This window comes from Fonsecaea monophora, assembly GCF_001642475.1.
Source record: "Fonsecaea monophora strain CBS 269.37 chromosome Unknown Scaff18, whole genome shotgun sequence".
Classification (NCBI taxonomy): Eukaryota; Fungi; Ascomycota; class Eurotiomycetes; order Chaetothyriales; family Herpotrichiellaceae; genus Fonsecaea; species Fonsecaea monophora.
This window is the reverse complement of record NW_019173949.1, coordinates 316,195-333,559: the sequence shown is the minus strand read 5'-3', so window position 1 is coordinate 333,559 and position 17,365 is coordinate 316,195. Positions and strand designations below refer to the sequence as shown.

Here is a 17,365-nt window from a genome sequence, read left to right as displayed (position 1 = left end):
TGTAACTGCAAGATGACTGCCGGCCCATTGGCTCGTGTCGATGGTGACTACTCATGGCGGAGCCATTTACTTTGCGACATGGCCGCACAGAATCGGAGAGAGCGAGATCCGGAAAGGTCTCGTGTGCCATGCCTCGTTGAGCATTAATGGCCGGGAGATGCACATGCAACGTAGTCGGATATAACGGTGAGATGCGAGGTATGAGCCACTGCCAAGTACCAAGGCATTGGTAGCAATATGTGCAACTACTGCAGAAGAGAAGGGATGGGTGCTCTTGTTGGGCACGACGTCATTGACAGTAGAGAGATCTTTGGGAAGGTGGGAATTTGATGGCGGATTACAACCAATCACAGATGTGTCTGAACATGTTCCGAGTCTTCCGGAAACATGACGACATGGTAAAGTCTCGGACAATCTCGCCATTTCCCCTGATCTTCGGAGCCGAATACGATGCATTCCCAAAAAGACGCACTCGGCTTCGACATGCGGTCTAGCAACCTCGTACAATAGCTGAGCCAACCACGAACCTCAACATCTTACCAAAGCATCGGTCACTCTGATGCCTCCATTCCCCAAAGCTCTTCGGCGACCGTGGTTGTTGATAAGAACTGCGACGTAGAAAACCTCTATCGGTTAGCATATCTTGCTTGTCCCGCTCATTCACCGCTCCTTCCCCCTTTAGCTTGAATGACTGTGCAGATGCTAGCAGGATCCTCTTGAAGAAGAATGCCCCCAACGGCTTCACTGACTGTGTGGGCGATAGTATGTCAGCAACCCCAATTCACATGCCGATAACGTGCTGACCAAGCCATTACCATGCAGCGAGCGCCATTTCCTGGATGAGGCAAGTCTAGATTCTGGGGTACATCCGAGATAGACCCTGGATTGCGGCGTGCCGTGGTACAAGTTGACTTCAGGATATATGTAAGAACCCGTGAAGAAGTTTATTCGACTTTTAGAAAATCTCGTCCCAAAATCGGGATTGTTGTTTGTTGGGCCCGTAATATTTTGTTATATGGAGAACTGCCTCCGTGTCGACCGTTTTGAGAATGTGCGAAAGTCCTGTCCTCCGCTTGTCGACGAGAAATAGGCAGGTGTTCCCAGAGGCTCCGGGCATCTCAGAAGGTATTGGATTCTCTACGGCAGGCTGACTTTGAGTACGTTTTGAATGCGCTCGGTTTGCTGGGGATCAACGCCAATTTGAACCAGGTAGGTGGAAAGGCCGCCATAAGCTGTCTCGAGGTGCTGGGCAATCTTCTCACAAAAGTCTGGCGGACATTGGGCAAACGACTCGTCTAGACCAATGCTTTCGATCTCTTTCATCCTTTCCTCCTTCTCTGGCTCGAGTTCCGATTCAGACTTGACATAGTCCTTGCTGGCAGCATTCAAATCGATGTCGCACAACAGCAGCACCAACAATATTATCATTCCGGTTCGATCCTTGCCTTGGGTGCAATTGATCATGACAGGCCACCCTGCCTCGTCGGCGAGGACGTCAAAGACTTGTTTGATCTCAGGTTGGCTGTGGTCGAGGGTGTCTATCCCGAGGCCTATGAGGCCCCTTGGCAGCATCAATTCTTTTCCAAGCACCGATATGCCTTCGGTCCGATAGCCCAAAGCCATCAAGAACAACAGCTTGGCAAGGCTGGTATACTTCAGCTGCCAGATCAGATGTCGTTCAAAGCCTTTGCCGTTGAGATTGATGTGCTCGTAACGGATGCCAGGTATTTGGAGCGGTTCGGCGATGGCCTCATTGGACGAAGGGGTCACCGCTGGTTGTGCCGCCACAGCAGCTCCGGACCGTTTCTTGGCCGCATTGATGTGTTCTGTTTTGGAGCGAAGGTCGATGATCGTCTTGATCTTGTACTTGTTGACCAATGCATCGCGGTCGGACGTGCTGGTGTCGTCCGGTCGCGCACTCCTGAAAAGGAGACCCGGGCGGAGAACTTGAGCTCCCAGGATGGTGTTGACGTGAGCTCCCACATCACGAAAATTGAGCAGGTTGTCAAAGTTATGTGCAATGGGACGATCCATATTGGTGACGATTGACTTGTGGTTGTCGGAGTGGAGACTTGGCGTTCTTGCGTGCCTGGCAATATGGTACGGAATGGTACTTGTGTTGGGTTGGCAAAAAACAAGGTGCTGAAAGCTGCCAGCCACCTGCCCGACTGCATGTCATTGTGGGGCACGGGAAGGAGCTCTGGAGGGTAATTAGTACGGTAAGTTTCCTTGGTCCCTGCTCCCCTGTCCCCTGGTCTAGCTGTGTAACTGGGTCGGTGGCTGGATGCTTCTACTCTGTAGGTACCACATGGGCGCCACAGAAGCTCGAACTGGGCAGCTCATGAGTTTCTCGGGGTGTTCTCCTCTTCCTCCTCTTCTTGGATAAGCGAAGGGTCCGATCCAGAACGGGGTACGGCCATGGCTATCGGCATCGCATCGTGTGCCTTTCCCCTCCATCTCATTCTCCTCCCTACAAAGTTCTCCAACCAGAAACAAGAAGGATGGCTTGTGGTAGAAAAAGCGAATGTCGACAATTTTCACACCACCCAAACTGTAGGTAGGCGCGATCATCGATAGCTGGTAGCTAGTTTGGCTTTCTGGTAGTGGGAGCAACTCTCCTTCGATTCCTATTGGCATGACGTAGGTGGTAATAGGGACACTTGGGATGACATAGACAAGTGCAGTTCTTGGTCATGACGGTGGTGGATGGGGGGACTGCGGACGGTGGACGGCCCATGGTGCACTGCCGTAGGGATGGTCCAGGGTTCCTCCTCCCAAGCAAGCTTGGGGACCTTTTGATGAGCGAGCGGCACGCCACTGGCCTTCTGCAGCTCTTCTTTTGGTTTTATTCCCCTTCTGCTGATCTGAAATGCAAGCAGAGCTCCTTCTACTGTACCATCACCTCTGTCTCTCGTTTTTGGCACTCAGAGAACCGCCAGTCTCCATGCCGTGGTAGATTTTTGACTGTGTTGTTGCTTGCGCAACCCGCCCGCCTGCTTCCACCACCACCTATCAATTACCCGAGAAGCAACCAGGGCCAAGCATGTCGGCCAGCGTTGCCCATGCCCATCCCCATCCCCATCCCCATCAGAGCAGCTTCACCCCCTCAGACAAGCTCGAAGATCAAGGTCAGTCAACCATTTTCCCTCTTGCTTCATGGCAAACTGACATGCTACAGCTGCCTCTGCGGCGTTGTCTGTCGCTCGAGACACTCCGACCACCAAGAACAGCACCTCTTCCATCCTCGACCAGGAAGGTCGGCTATCTGCTGCCAGTGCGTCAACCCCGCCCTTTGATTTCCATCCCCAAACCACCCCTCGCATCCAGTTCACAAAACTAACTGCCGTCCCAGGTGCTGCACTTTCTCTAAAGTACGCGCGAGCTGAAGACCTTCCCTCATTTCCTTCAACTGGCGGCGTCAAACTCGCATCTGCTGGCGCTGCCGCAAGCCTCGCGGAATCCAACAAGAAACCCATCCAAGTTTGGACTCCCGGTGCCATCCCTCACGCAAACACCGCTGCCTATAGAGCAAAAGACTATGAGATGGAGCCTCTGTGGAAGCCGGAGCTGAGCCGGGCGGGCTCCCAGGCGGCACTGGCTGCTCATCGGGACGCTGCACCAGTGGATATCTGGAGAGCTCCGGAAACAGAGCAGGGTCATTCGGCAGCGTCCTCGGCCTTGCAGAACCCAAAGTCCCCCCCACCGATCACAGAGAGAAATGTTTCGAGTGATGGGCGACAAAAGGCACTCTTGGCCGCCACAGCATCCTTGTCCGGAGGCAGACGGCGCGCAGAATCCGCCCCGATACGACCCGCGCCGACGGCAGCACACTCTGCCTGGGCCATCAAGGCTGCGACATCATCTCAAAATGTGAGGCCCCCCTCATCACAGAGCCCACCATCGACGAGCGAACTGTCGAGCGCAGACGCTGCTCGGGTCCAATATATGGCCAGGAACAACGTCTCTAGACAGATGTACACGTCCAACCCACCGGTCGCAATAGAAGTGGAAGAAAGGAGAAGGCAGGAGATGCTGCGCGCGTCCGCGGTTGCCATGGCGAGGAAAATGTTCGCCATTCAGCAGGCGCAGATCGACGAGGCAAGGGGAATCCACCGTTCACAAAGTCACTACGCCGCATACACCGCACGGCGACGAGCACAGTCAGACGCCGCAAAACAACCAACAACCACTGATGACCTGCCACGCTATGAGAATCTAGAAGAGGCAGCCCGCAAATTGGCCCAAGAGCGACTCGCCAAGCTACACGATGAGCACGCCGAATACCGACAGTACTACGGACAACAAACTGCGCCACCTAGGTCGCGGCTCACATTACGGCGTGGCCGGCGGACGTCTGACAGACGAGACGATGACTCTGACTCTGACTTGGAAGAGTCACGCAAAATCCGAGCTCAAATGTCCTTGTTTCAGGGCAAGCTCGCTGAGGTCGACAGCAAGAAGCGACAAGCTGATCGAGACGCATTGCTCGCGGTGGCACACAAGAACGTAACGGCTCGCATGAATGCAATAGACGAAAAGGTCTTTTCCGAAACCGGCAAAACCAGTCCACAACAGCGTGAGCTGTGGGAGCGTCAAGCACGGGAAAGAGCACAACGTGAAAGTGACGAGAGACTGCTTCATGTCGGAAAAGTTCATATAGGAGGTGGCAAGTACCTGGAGCAATCAGAGATTGACGCAATTGCCAAGGCTCGACTGCAACCAACCCTCGACGAGATTACCGAGAAAGCCGAGCAACAAAGGGCCAGAGACGAGGAACTCAGACTGGAGCAAGAGAGGCTCAAGGCCGAACAGGAAGCCGAAAAGAGACGGCAGGCAGAAATCAAGGCAGAACAGAAAGCTGTCGTTGGTGAGTTTGCCGTCGTACTTTCTCAAACCACTTACTAACTCTTTTCAGATCGTGAAAAGGCCGAACAAAAGGCACAAAAGGCCGAGGAGAGACGAATTCAGCAAGAGCAGAAACATGAGGAGAGGCGGCTACGCACGGAACAAAAGGCCACCGAGAAGAAAGAAAAGAAGCTCACCGAACCTGCCAAAACTCGATTCCTCCCAAGCTTCCTCGGAAGGGGAGCAGTCGCCGCTGGAGGTGCAGCAGGTGCGGCCACAGCTACGGCTGCAGAAGGCGCCGCCGATGTTGTCGAAGGAGGAGCAAGAGCTGTCACGGGAACGAGTGCTCTTCCAGCGACCATGACGGCTGAAGGCGGCGAACTCGTCGGCGAAACTGTACATGACCAAGTCACCTTGGATCCCAATGAAGCTGCTCATGCGGTGGCTGCTGCAGACCTGGAGACCGCTGAACCACCGGTGGAAGACTCGAGAATCACTCAGCCAGCAGACGAAGAGATCGGACCAAAGGACAATATTGGTACAACTCCATATTCCAGTATCACCCCGCCGCAGGAGCCCACGTCCCCGACGTCCCCCGGCTTCTCGACTTCACCGACGTCGCCCTCCAAGAGAGATTCCCGGGTGAAGACCTGGTTCAGGAGATTCAGAGCAGGAAGTAAAGCAGAGAATGATCTTCCAGAGCATACGCTGCACGCAGACGAAGAGCCAAAAGAGCACATTGACACAGTTGGTCAAACAGGTGAGCCAATTAAGGAAGAAGACCCGGCCGCCACAGATTCGATTCGAGATGTTGCGCTCGCAGGCCGGAGCGACAACGAGACGGACGACATGTATGGCGGATCTGTCAAGCCATATGGAAGAATCTCTCCCATTCCTGACGAGAGCATCGGGCTCGGTGCGGCTGTGAACCCGGTGGGTGGGAACGAAAGAGACATCAGTCCTCCATCAGACACGTCGTCACTAAGCGAAGAGCCATACGTGATTGCTGCTGATGTGGCTTCCTCCAAGTACTCGACGGAACACGCTGGCTCGAAACGAGACTCGGGGTTCGATCAACTGGCCACACTGACGGACGAAGACGAAGAACCTCGCGGCAGGAAAGGCTTTCGAGAGAGATTTTTGAAAAAGGTCATCCCTGGAAGAGACAAGGAGAAGGAGAAGCAAAAGCCTGGAGCCTTTGAGAGCACAACAATAGGCCAAGCTTCGGCGCCAAATCCAACCACAGCTACCACAGACTTCTCCGTATCCGAGCCACAACAGCCATACGGTCGGACTGAACCCGCCGAGACGCACGAAGCAGGCGAGGCGCACGCCAACCCAGACGAGCATATCCTCTCTGAAACGGAGCCCCTGCGAGAAAAGGTGCAGGAGCCCTCGACCACATCCACTGAAGCAACAGGAAACACCACTGTGACAGGCACCACGACACCTGCACTGACACACGCACAGACCAACGGGGATGACGACGAGGACTTTGAAGAGGCCAGGGACACTTTCGACGAAGGCCGCCTAGTGAGTGCGTCGAAGGTCGACAGCGGGGCCGCGAGACTCGTGGATGTTGCAGGTCCGAAAAAGAGCGAGGAGAAGACCCGGGAGGGTAGTAGGTTCACCGAGGAGTTGTGAGCAGTGCCAATGACGAACTAAGAAAAGGGGAACGATGTCACGAGAAGATATACACGGCCATCATAGAATCGATGAGTCAGTCCACAGTCCCACAGTCCCAGACTCACGATTTTTGTTGGCCACGAATTATGCGAAGGGGCCAGGGGAGGAAAGCGTCCTTTTACATTTCCTTTGTTTCTTTTTGTTTCTCATTCCGTGCTACGTACGTCGGAAAGCGAAAAGGATGGGCGGACAATGGCACGACAAAGGGCACGATGTTTGCAAAGTCTATCAAAGTCGAATGTTTCAGGATATGACATGATCGATATACACACACGCGATGCGATGCGACGCGTAAGACGCAGCAGATCTGACTGTGCTTTGCGCTGCCGCACCACCCGAAAGGTTTTGGTCTCTTGTCAATGCAAATTTTTGGTTGGAAAAATGCTTTTCTCAATTTTCGTATCTCATTCGATTCCACCGTGCTACGCCAACGCCAACGGTCAGGTCTGCTTTAGAAAGAGCTTTAGGACTAGGTCATGAAACAGCGTGTGCCTGGGCGGGTTTGGTAGGTCATTCCTCTGTACGCCCGAGTACATCTAGAGAGGGGGGTATCATGGTCTTATAAAGCGCTCTCAGCTTGCCACCCATGTAAATCAACAAGGCGAACCGGGAAGCGTCTCTGCGCGAGATGAGTTCTCTGCAATGCTGCTTCTCACTACCCCTTTGATCGCGTCACAATTTCACCTTGCCACCCTTGACATTTTCCCATTCTTTTCTTCCAAAAGGTTCATATTTCTGACTGTCGGGCCTCAAAAAGAACACCCTGTTGTCGCCGACTTTGTCAGGATCTACGCCTTCCTGTCTGAGCACATGTTTCTGCTGTTTATTGTTCCCCGTCGCCATGACTTGTGTCACTACGCGAAGGAACACGGGCACCGCATATTTGGGCAGGCTGTTTCTCGCGTAGGTGGCCAGGCTTTCGAGGAGTGCGTCCGGGATGGGTGTCGTGTTGGAGTCAACGTCTCTGAGCAAGACGGCTGCACACCCGGCGCGGCCCTCATGATGCGGGATTTCCACCCCGTAAACATTGGCTTCAAGAACATGTGGGTGTTCACCTAGGACTTGGGCTACCTCGGCGGTTGACACATTCTCACTACGCCAGCGGAATGTATCGCCTATTCGGTCCATAAACCAGGTGCGTCCCTCTTTGTCGAGCTTGATCACGTCTCCTGAACGGAACCAAGCATCTCCCTTCTTCAGCACGTCTCTCAAGATCTTCGTGTCACTGGCCTTCTTGTTGCCAAAATACCCCTGGTATTTGGCACCAATGTCTGCCGCGTCGACCTTGTAGAGGAGTTCGCCTGGTTCACCCCGAGGTACGGGAATGCAAAGCCCTGTCTTGGGGTCTCGGTAAGGTGCTTCTGTTTCCCAGTCCACTTTTACAATGGTCTGCCTCAACTTCATGAGCAGACTGCCCAGGAGACCAGCTTGGCCAATGGCGCCCGACGAGAAAGTGTTACGTGAAAGATTGAAGCTCGCTCCGGCAGATTCAGTGGCGCCGTAGAACTCGGCCACGGTCTCAATGCCGAACCGTGCACGGAACTTGTCCCATACATCTGGCCGAAGGCCGTTACCGAACGCGAGACGCACTCTGTGTTTTGTGCGGTCATGTTGCTTGGGTGGCACGGCAAGGAGGTACCGCAGGGTTTCTCCGACATATTGTATTGCCGTGGCGTCGGCTGCAGCCACCTCGTCCCAAAAGTTTGAAGCAGAGAATTTCCGACCTATCACCAATGTACACGCTCGGATGAGACAGCAGTGGAAGCCTAATTGAAAGGCGGACGCGTGATACAGCGGCATGGACGTGTAGTACCTGTCCGGGTTAGATGATGTGACGGGATGAAGATTTAGCCAACGTGCAACGAGACCGGAGCCCACGGCGGTGCGCTCCCACGACACGATTGCAGCCTTTGGGAGGCCAGTCGTCCCCGACGTCGAAATCAGGGCACACGGGCCACGACCGACCACGCCAGACCGAGCAGTGTCGGGTGCACGATGGGGAGGAAAGTACTCCAGCGACGATTGAAGGCCGGATGTCAAAACCACCACCTCCAGAGGGAAAGAGTTGTTGCGAAAATTGGGGGCGGAGAAACTGGTTTTTGCCTCCTCGGTCAGGACCTTGGGGGCGACCTCAGGATCAACAATCAAAAGTCTTGCAGAGGATGTTTTGACGCTGTGGACAAACGAGGCGGAGGTCAGGTTGTAGTTGATAAAGGCCGGTATGGCGCCCAGAGACCACAAAGCCATGGTCAAGAAGAGGAATTGAGGGGAGTTCATAAAGTCCAGGGCGACGATCTCCCCGGGCAGGATGGAATGAGTGCTGTGCAGGTATCCCGCATAGCGCAGCACCATGTCGTATGTCTGTTTGAAGGTCCATCTCTTTCCCTGGTAGATGATAAAGACCTTGTCCGCAACCTTTGGCTTATGCGCATGCTCCTCGAGGAGGTAGAAGGAACTGACACGATCCGCGGCCTCTCTCTTCGCAAAGGCTCGCTGAGAAGCAACTAGACTCAGGATGAGCTCCAAGTCGACCGAGACTCGCCAGCGAGCATTGAGGTAGGCTAGTCCGGCCAAAGCAGTCGGTGCGACAAGGGCGGCGGTAGATGCTGGCACTGAGATTGAATTGTGATGGTCAGATTTCCATGGTCTTGGATTGCTTCAGGTTGATCAGCGACACACTTACGAGCGAGGGCCATGACGACAAGACAGCGTGGCAGCCTACGAGCGGACGAGTTATTGCGGTGTGGGTGAAGGGTGGCAAGGTCTCTGCGCCATGGGTGCGGTAGACTTGTTCAGGGGGTGTCGTCCATTATATGAAAAGGACCTAATCAGCATAACTCTTGAATCCGAGTTGAGACGGAGCTTCCATTGGCGATCGCGGACGTAACTGCAGTTTGCAGTTTGGTGTCAAGATCGCGTGGCTTGTGTCTTGCATCAGTGGAACACGAAGCGACGATGCAGGGAAGCGAGGCCGTGACCGAGGCAATTGTAATTACTACTCGGGAGACTTTACCCAGGCCTCTTAGTTCGTATGCTCGTCTACGGAACACGCCAAGAAACACGTTGGTCGTGTGGCTTCTCTAACCCCGCATCGACTCCTACACTCTGACATAAATTCATTTCACTTCGTAAATGTCGGAACGACGTCACTGGATCTCTGGAGTTCACAATCACATTCTACCAGGACATCCAAGTCAATAGTCCAGGACCCGCCACTGATAACTACCGTCCACATTGTGCCAGTCTTTCCTTTCAAAACTTCTTTCCCATCCCAGCATGACGGCCAAGATCCGACACGCGTTGGCCGACACACCACAAACCACCTTGTCACTTTGGGCCAATACGGCCAAGTCCAACAAGTATGCTCGGCCGAGGAGTTCCCTCAGCTGAAGGGCTTCTGTGGTCGGATGTGTCCGATAATCACGCTCTACCAGCGTACCGGCATTGACCACATCATCAGCTCCATCTCTCCGTGGCCCGCTGGAATGCTTGGCGTCGTGATGATGGACTCGCTTCTCCCTGCCGTCGTCGTCTTTCTCGCCAAACCTGTGCTTGGCCTTCATAGGCATAGGGCTACCCCATTTTTTCCGCTCCTTCACATCCTCTGGCAAACCCAAGCCCCAGAAGACATCTTTAAAAAACCCGCCTTCCCAACCTAAGCCACCGCCTTGGCCCATGCTGGCCAACTTCTTCTTCGAGGCGAGGGAAATCCGTTCCTGTGCCCTCAAGGTGTTGGGCAGGTCGATGTGGTCGTACATATCTGCGTCGTCTGAGGCCACCAGGAATTTCCACTGGGAAGATTGACCCACGAGTTTCATAGCGGTAGCCATGTACATTTCTGGGGGAAGATAATTTTGCGAGTACGCGAGGCTGAAAGGGTGCCGATCGCCGCGCCGAATGTGAATCCCGACCAGACCGTTCTCCGGTGGTATATCATACATCTCGTCATACTCTTCTAGGTCCGACGCGGCGACGGTGGTCGGATCCACATCCTTTCGGATTTTTTCGATGCGGTTGAGAATGTATTGTTCATCTTGCGGCCGAAGTTCAAAGAGGGCCTCATACCCATCCCTTGCCATGTCAAAGATCTCCCTTTGAGAAAAATGATCGTGGAAAGACTGCCCAAAAATCCAGCTTGTCGTGGCAGCGGACACAACTAGATGCTTTGCCTGGTGCGGACATGGCACCCGCTGCGAAGGGCTCGGTAAGCGGCAAGATGGAGAGGGCTTCGAGGCGAAGAACGTGCTGTACTTGCCGTAGGGGAAATGGGTGTCGTCGATGAAGAAGGCGCGACCTTCGCGGCGAGCGAGCCCGTACGACAGCCACAAGCCTAGAAGGGTCGACCCGAGGCCTGCATCGGCGGCATCGAGGACGTACGTCAAAGACTTCTCACAGACGGGCAGACTGTTTTCGTTTTTGTGGGGTGACGGATGGGTTTCAATGGGGAGGAAATGCTGTTCCTGCGCTTCTTGAACGTCGATAAAGTTGGGATCATCCCGGTAGTAGTCGTTTGCCTGTGATTTATGGCGTGGGCCGGCGACGTGCTGGGCTACCTCGTCGACTTGCGAGCAGATGTCGGCATAATCCGTGTAGGGCAGAGGGAAGGGTAGGTTTTGCGGGATGGATATTGTCCAATGGTGTTTTCCCTTTGCATCAGTCAGTGCCAGCGGGGTTGGATAGTCGGGCAGCTCCGAGGCTTCGACGATTTCATAGACCTTGCCCAGCGAGGTCAGAAAGGTCAGCCTGGCGAGCTGGTGGGACTTCCTTCGGCCGAAAGAGAAGAGATAGTAGACCCCAATAATCAAGGCAAGCCAGAAGAGGCTGCGGACGATCTTGCGTGAGTTGAGCTTGGGTGGTTTCTTGCCGTGCCGGGGGAGGATGGACGGCAGAGACGGCGAAGGGATCGGGGTGGAAGGGAGGAAATGTCTGATGGAGAGATATTGGCCTGGAGGACCAACCCGCAGGGGTTTCGGGGGACTGGCACGACTGGACAGGAGCATCTTCTTCTTGCGTTGCTGCTGTTCGGCATGACTTGGTGCGGGTGATGGAGTCCTCATTCAAGCATTGGTGCAGGCCGAGGGTGAGTGTGCTGAGCGATGTACCTCAGATGACATGCAATGGGACGCCAACAATTCCAACGCTATGCTCGATACAAGTCTATGTGTCTAGATGGACATGAAACGACAAAAAAAGTGTGACGAACAACGCCCAGCGGTGTGTCCTGCGAACAAAGACAAAAAAACAAGGGTGGCTGCCGTTAGTTGGCTGGAAGAAAAAACACAAAGAGAAAGACAAAAATAAGAAACAAAGAATAAGACGACGGGACAACGCTGATCCCTTCCCACCTGCACAGCAGCTAGAGTATCGTGCGATGTTGTGGCCCCAATTGAATGAATGAACCCGTGGTGGCACTGATGGGCGCCGACGAGCCGCAGTCCCTCCCGGCGGGTGATGCGGATAATATCAAAGTTGAAAGCAACGACAAGGAGAGAGAAGAGTTGAAAAGGAAAGAGCGAAGCTGAATACAAGGGACCCAAGTCTTGACGCTGGCTGTTGGTGCAGAATCTGAAACACCGGGTGGCCCAGTGACACAAAAGTGCTTGGATTTGCCCCAGACTGAGCCTCACCAGTCGGAAGGAGCGAATCTCCAGAGTTTCGGCTAAGTACGTACACTCACGTGACATGGACACGACTCGCCAGCTGCCAGCCAGCCTCGTCGTCATCCGCCCCAAAAATACACCAGTTTGTACCTATAACAACTTCTATGAAAGGGGGTATCTGTATCTGTCTGTCCTGTAGCATGGATGCATCTTTTGTCCTGGAATTGCTTCCTTGAGGATATCCTTCTTTCCCCACCGGCTCTTTGTCAAACATAGTAAATCCCACAATGTCCCGCTCAAGGAACAGAATTGCTGTCGAAGCTCCAAAGAAATGTAACGTGCTGGAGAAAGAAAAAGCCCAGAAAATAGGTGGTCAAACAGCCGCGTCGCCCATATTAAAATCAATCATGCTCCGTGGATCTCGTCCCTGTTGGGCGGTCTCAACTCCTTTTCATGCTTGCCGCCATTGTCCTGTCAGGGGAATTGCGCCTGAAAACAAAGAGAGAAAAAAGTACAGCAGTCGTGTCATCAATCGTGATAATAAAAACAAACTTCGCTTCAACTCGGATCCTTTGCTTCTTCAACCGAGTTTTCCTCTCTCAGCGATGCTACCATACTTCCCACTGTAGCACCGTTGCTACCCGTCATCGAGAGTCGTCGTGAATGGCGGCGCGCCGAAGACGAGCCTCGGTCGGGAACCCGCACCGATGACGACCGCCGGTTCAGCTGGCCACTCTCGACCTTGTCCTGAATCATTTCGTCCAGCATCCGCGACATTTCGTCCACCGTCTTGCGCTTCTTGTCCATGGCTTTTTGAGGGGAAAGAATGGTCATGGGACTAGTCGTCAGTGGCGATCGTGGTCCACTGGACAACACCGGCTGGGTGGAGACGCTGAGCTGAGAGCTGCTGTTGCTACTGTTGCTCTGGTGTCCTGCTTGTGCACGGTTCTGCTTGAATTCGGAAGAGGATGTCTCGGGCGTCAGCTCGGCAACCTCGCGCTTCCGCACCGCAGATCGAAGGGCGGCAACAGTCTTCTGCAGGTCTGCGATCATTGCATCCTTTTCGTCCAGTCGTCTTTGTACTTCACTTTCGTCGCCCGCGGGTTTGTTAAACGCCATCGATACTCGGGAGTGGCTGGAGCGCCGCGCCTGCAGCAGTCTCTTCTCCAGAGTCGAAATGTACCGTGTCTTGTCCTGCAGATCGGCCTGCAGAGCGCGTACCTGAGCCTGCAAAGACGCTCTCCCCTCGCCAAAGTCGGTGCTGCCCTCTTCGTCCTCGTCTGGGACCGCCGAAAACGAAAGATGCCCGGAAGCCGAGGCCACCCCTCCCAGGGAAGCCACCGACGGATGTCGACCGAGACTTGGTGTTACGCCTAGAGTCGATTGGCTGGCTGACGATCGCACCGACCGTGAACCCGCATATTCAGTGCCTCCAGAGAGCCGCGAGTGCATACCCAAGGCCGAAACTGTGCCGCTATTAACGCCAGTCGACTTGGAACACAGAATCAGACGGTTCAGATGCTCGATTCGCTCCTTGAGGGCCGTGCGGGCCAACTGCATCTCCAGCATCTGTTCCTCGTGGCGTTGCTCGGCTTCTTTCTCTAGTTGCCGCTCTTCCTTCTCCGCGGCAGACTTTTGCTGTCCCTCTAGCTGAGAGCGGAGGTTTGCTATTTCAGCTCGATATCGTTCCAAGAGACCTGCATTGACGCTGCCCAGCTCCTCCGCGGCTCGCTTAGCATGGCTGACAATATTGTTCTTTGCACGAGCGGCGAATTTCAGGGTGTTTAGCGTTTCACCCGTGTGGTTGCTGCCCGCTGTTGTCAACCCAGCTCCAATTTGGATGGTGCACAGAATCGAGACCAGCGAATTCCCGGAGAGTGCGGGCTGGAGCAAGCGGGTGAGCTTGCTGTCTCGGTACGGCAGGTGCTTTCCGTCCTTGTCTGTGGGATTGCCGTTCTTGTCGCGATTGCCCGACAGTTTGGCGATGACCGTCCCCAAGGTCAATAGAGACTTATTGATGTGGGCTCCCTCGGCACGGCGTTCCTTGTCCTCAGCCGCTCGCTCTGACCCTGCAAGATCGATCAAGCTCAGCGTCGAGACTCGAACACCACCGGGCAGCATGGCCACACGTTTTCCATTTTCCTGTAAGGAACCTGATCCGGGTATTCGCTCTCGGCTCTCAACCACGATCTGAACCACTGCGTGACTTCGAGAACTTCGCGCATTGAATTGGGTGCTTCCAGTACGACGAGCAGTGTCACCTCGATGGATCACCCGCAGCAGCTGGGTTGGGCTCTGTACAATCTCTTCTTTCAAAGGCGTGGCGTATACACCGCGTTTGCTGTCTTCACGCAGCTTGATTTCTTCTTGTTGCTGGGCGACACCTCCGCCAACGGGCACGGCCAACAAGTCGTGAATTTTCTCGTTGTAGATCTCGAGGTAGCTGACTCGCAGGAGGAATTCGCGGTGTGGCGTCTCTCTGATGTAGGAAAAGATATCGGTGATTGCCAGTGGAATCACACCAGGGCTGCTCATAGTTCCCTGCATTGAAAATGTCTTGCCGGTCCCTGTCATGCCGTACGCAAACACGGTCCCATGATAACCTTCCATGACTCGACGTACCAGCCGTTTGGCTGCGGCATCGTAGACTTTGGCATTATCGTCGTGTGTGGTGAAAACGTTATCGAGATGATAATCCCCGCCTTCTTTTCCGCGGTACGCAACCAGACCTCTTCGGCCGTCCACCATCCACTCTCCTTCGGTTTGAGCATTGTTTTGTGCCCCTGCGTCGGGGCGGACACGGACGCTCACAATGACGTTGCCTTTGACCTCTTTCCCCTTTGAATTTCGTTTCGATTCAGCCAGGCCTTCGTCCAGTTCTTTCGTCCGACCTCGACTGTCCTCCTCGCCTTCTTCGATTGTCGTGGCGCTAGTTGAGTAAGATCCATTGGCCGATGAGCTCCGACTCTGAGGTGGAGAATGGACGCTCGATTGTGCGTCTGATGTTCTCTTTCCAAACTTGGCCGAAATGGTCATTCCATCACCGGCCGAGTTCAAGAGACTGGGGGTTTGAGATGAACGAAAGCTCGCGGCGACGCTACTTCTGGGAGATTTCTTGGATCTGACCGAGGCATTTGGCGTACTGTGTCCGCCATCAGAGACTCTCTTTTTCGTTGACGTGATCGAGGCCATTGAGGCCGAAGTAGGCGGACGCGACCCAGCATTTGGCGGTTGTGGAAAAGAGCCAATGCTGACAGTTTTTCGTACAGCCTTTGCAGGTATTCCCGAGGGTTTTTCGGGCGAGGATTCCGTGGCCGATTGCACAGCCTGCGGTGTTGGTATTGCTGAAGTCCTCGAGGGAGCTTTCAGTCTGGAAGGGGTCTGGGGTAAACTCTTCCTTGGAGGTTTGCCGGTGGGAATGGGAGGGAGCGCACCCGTCGGCGGGTCGGCTAGAGGCCGTGAGAGCACGGGTAGAGACATGTCTACCAGCAGAGTGGGACGATTGGTAGAAATTCAGACAACTATAGCCAGCTCATGCGGGGTTTATCGATCTGCTGGAGCGTCTCTTCTCGGTGGGTGTTGTACCTTGTGTGATTTTGCTTGTCCGCAACCCGTCGACCACAAATCCAATCAAGACTGGTATTCCCACAATCTCGCGCCTGTTGCTGGATATCCAAGAAAACAGAAGCCCGTATACTGCACTGTTCTCTGGTTTCTGAGGCGGTGAAACCGAGGGTGTCGCAGCTTTTGAGCGAGGGAATTGGAGGTGGAAAAACCTGTCCGCATGGGACAACGTCCACGGCGTTCAGTGGTTGCTCCGGAGCATGCGACCTCAGTGATGTGCATGTGGCATCGAGAGGGCAGGTCTTGGAGGGTCTTCTGGACGCAATTGGACACAGCGGCCGCTGAGAGGTGGTCAACAAGGAGTGTGATGTTGACCAAATTGACAGAAAAGACGGGCGACGAGGGACAAGGCGCAAGAGGGATGTTTTCTGGGGGGGTGTGGTTGCTCCTTCAAACCACTAAGAGAGCAAGGAGGGTTTTCCCTTTGACGAGGGCCGTGCCGGCGTCGATGCTAAGGTTTCTGCCCTGGAAAAAGCTGCTTAAGCCTTCGTCGGCCTTCTCAAAGGGGATTATCCGACTAGCATGTAAAGGTCCAAGCGTGTTGGTAAGGTGCATGTCTTAGCTGCGCGTTGATGCCTGCAGGGCACCGCTAAGAGACAGGAACAGGGCACCATGCGCCTACAGCAAGCCCAAGCTGCAGCTAAAAAGGATCCATCTATCGGATGGCCGTCTCCAATAAGCCTGCGAAGGCCTTCCTGGTGGGGGACCACGCCCTCAATTCACTCACCCGGCATGCGACTAAGGCACCGAAGCCTAGCCCAGCCAAAGAGCCTGTCAAATTGCACTATCCCCTGCCCGCCCCATCATTGGGCCAACGACTTGGGCCGTTTTCACGAGCCATTCCCATCTCTCCCCGTCCCACCCAGTGAGAACGGTGCTGGTTCGGCTGCGGGAACTTGACCTTTGCAACCACTTTCCTCCAAGGGTCAGCATTATTATGACTTCTGCTATTTTATTGGTCTCTGGCACGTTTTATCACCTGAATTCATCTGCCACTGTTGTGATCATCACAAGCCGTTCTCAGGCCACAAGCTGTTGTGTTCATGCAGAGTTACTTCAAACTGTCAAGTTGTAATACCTGCCACAACCACACCTGACACAGCCGCCAATAGAGCGCCCTGCGCGCCTCTCTGCCCTCGAATTTCTCCTTGCCTTTTCACGGACTCGGCTGCTCTCCTGAACTTCCTGCAGAAGTAACCTCAAGGTTAGCCGAATAGACGCCACGCATAACACGCCTTGGACTCTTGGGAGGGGCAAACAACGGGTTCCGGCACGCCGAATCATGTTTTGGCCACCCCCCGATCAACGGGTTTTTTGCCTGACTCTGAAACTTGCTAAGAAGACAAAAAAGTTCGACACACAAAGCCTCACGAGCTGATAAGAGCTGGGGTGATGACATGCTGTGTGTCCCAAGCTCGGAGGAGCAGAGAAATTTGCACAAACATCACCGCACTAAGGCACCAAAGCCCCCCACCCCTGTTGACGCCAATCTCGACTGTGGCTTTCTCAAATGCTTCCCCGGCCGTTTACCCCTGGATCAATTTGCTTGGCAAAGCTGGCCGTGCTCACCTCCAGTAACAGAGTCGGATCGTTGTTGAGCTCCCACCAAG

The 17,365-nt window shown here is 54.3% G+C and overlaps 5 protein-coding genes across 5 annotated transcripts; 1 reads left to right on the top strand and 4 right to left on the bottom strand.

Moving 5' to 3' along the window:
* Nucleotides 1-1,137: 1,137 nt before the first annotated feature.
* AYO21_03652 (hypothetical protein) lies at nt 1,138-2,034 on the bottom strand (the record flags this gene model as incomplete). The annotated part of the gene is made up of 1 exon (XM_022653626.1): nt 1,138-2,034. One exon carries the CDS (start codon nt 2,032-2,034, stop codon nt 1,138-1,140), a length of 897 nt encoding a protein of 298 aa, XP_022514150.1.
* Nucleotides 2,035-3,043: 1,009 nt separating this feature from the next.
* On the top strand, nt 3,044-6,489 carry AYO21_03651 (hypothetical protein; the record flags this gene model as incomplete). Its single annotated transcript, XM_022653625.1, has 3 exons — nt 3,044-3,128; nt 3,179-4,867; nt 4,916-6,489. The coding sequence occupies 3 exons, from the start codon at nt 3,044-3,046 to the stop codon at nt 6,487-6,489; spliced, it is 3,348 nt and encodes a 1,115-aa protein (XP_022514149.1).
* Nucleotides 6,490-7,203: 714 nt separating this feature from the next.
* On the bottom strand, nt 7,204-9,227 carry AYO21_03650 (hypothetical protein; the record flags this gene model as incomplete). Its single annotated transcript, XM_022653624.1, has 2 exons — nt 7,204-9,143; nt 9,215-9,227. The coding sequence occupies 2 exons, from the start codon at nt 9,225-9,227 to the stop codon at nt 7,204-7,206; spliced, it is 1,953 nt and encodes a 650-aa protein (XP_022514148.1).
* A 498-nt stretch (nt 9,228-9,725) lies between these two features.
* On the bottom strand, nt 9,726-11,588 carry AYO21_03649 (hypothetical protein; the record flags this gene model as incomplete). The annotated part of the gene is made up of 1 exon (XM_022653623.1): nt 9,726-11,588. One exon carries the CDS (start codon nt 11,586-11,588, stop codon nt 9,726-9,728), a length of 1,863 nt encoding a protein of 620 aa, XP_022514147.1.
* Nucleotides 11,589-12,689: 1,101 nt separating this feature from the next.
* On the bottom strand, nt 12,690-15,611 carry AYO21_03648 (hypothetical protein; the record flags this gene model as incomplete). Its single annotated transcript, XM_022653622.1, has 1 exon — nt 12,690-15,611. One exon carries the CDS (start codon nt 15,609-15,611, stop codon nt 12,690-12,692), a length of 2,922 nt encoding a protein of 973 aa, XP_022514146.1.
* Nucleotides 15,612-17,365: the final 1,754 nt, after the last annotated feature.